Raw genomic sequence first — 1048 nt, forward strand, 5'->3', positions numbered from 1 at the left:
CTGCCCAGGCTTAGTGTCTCTGGGCACCAGTCGCCGCCGCCAAACTCCCGATGGGCAGCCCCAGCGCAGCGCCGGCCCCGAGGTGAGCGGCCTTGGGGGGGTCGATGGAGTGTGCGCCCGCCCCGAATGCTGGTGTCCTCGTCTCTTACCTGGAAGCAAGAACAATCCGCAAAAAGTTGCCGTGATGCCGAGGACCCACATCCTCCCGGAGCCGCGGGGACCGGAACAGGCAAGCGCATCAGAAGCGGCGACCGCAGCGGAGGCTGCCCGGGCCGCAGCGGCTGTGGCTGCCGAGGCTGCTGGGGCCCGCGCTGCTGCCGCCGAGGCGACGGCCGCCGCCGAGAGGAGCCGCAGGTGCCGCTCGCGGCGCCCGCATCGCCCGCGCCCGGGCTACCGGCCACGGGTCGCCTCTCTTTTCGCTCGCGCTCCCGGACCAGGCGCGGCGTCTCCGGAGTTGGCGGCTGAGACCGAAGGAACTACTGGCGAGTCGGAACACCCAAAAAAGTCTCGCCTCTTCTCCCCACCTCCCACTCCAGGAACCACGTGACGGCTGCGAGTTGGGGTGGGGGTGGCAGGCGGGGAAGGCTGGGACAGTCTCTAGACGTCGCCACCCTCTTCCTGCCGCCCTGCTCTCCCGCCTCCTCATGTTCCCGGGAAAGGGGTGCGGGGGGAGAGGGTGGAGGATGGAGGCTGTAGGTTGGGGGAGTGGTCAGGAGACAGCAGCAGGTGCCCTGGGGAAAAGCTGGGTGAGGACTGGGGGCCCAGGTAGTGGGGTATGAAGAGGACGTGCCGGGTTGGCCCTTCGCTCACAGGGGCGTCCTTCCCACTCCACGTCCTTTGCGTCCCCCAGGGTTGGTAGACGGGGTGCGGCCCATCTAGCCAGGGACGTCCCGCTGCGGGCCTCTGGAGCCGGGCACCCCGGGAATCTGATAGGACTGGGGAGCGTTCCGAAGCATCTGGCAAAGTTGCGCACCCTAGGCTCCCTAGGGTGTCCAGTGCAGTTGTGCCTTTTCCTCCGAGAAACCTCTCGGTCAATAACCCGACTGGG

At 68.2% G+C, this 1048-nt stretch overlaps 1 protein-coding gene across 1 annotated transcript in view; it reads right to left on the minus strand.

Moving 5' to 3' along the window:
• LYPD1 (LY6/PLAUR domain containing 1) overlaps window positions 1–452 on the minus strand; it is a 31664-nt gene extending 31212 nt beyond the window's left edge. The window contains exon 1 of the mRNA XM_003794369.2: window positions 150–452. Coding sequence (XP_003794417.1) covers window positions 150–201 — 52 coding nt within the window. The 5' untranslated portion in view covers window positions 202–452. The remainder of the gene's footprint in view (window positions 1–149) is intronic.
• Window positions 453–1048: the final 596 nt, after the last annotated feature.

This window comes from Otolemur garnettii, unplaced genomic scaffold (assembly GCF_000181295.1).
Source record: "Otolemur garnettii isolate 467f Iridium unplaced genomic scaffold, OtoGar3 scaffold00080, whole genome shotgun sequence".
Taxonomy (NCBI): domain Eukaryota; kingdom Metazoa; phylum Chordata; class Mammalia; order Primates; family Galagidae; genus Otolemur; species Otolemur garnettii.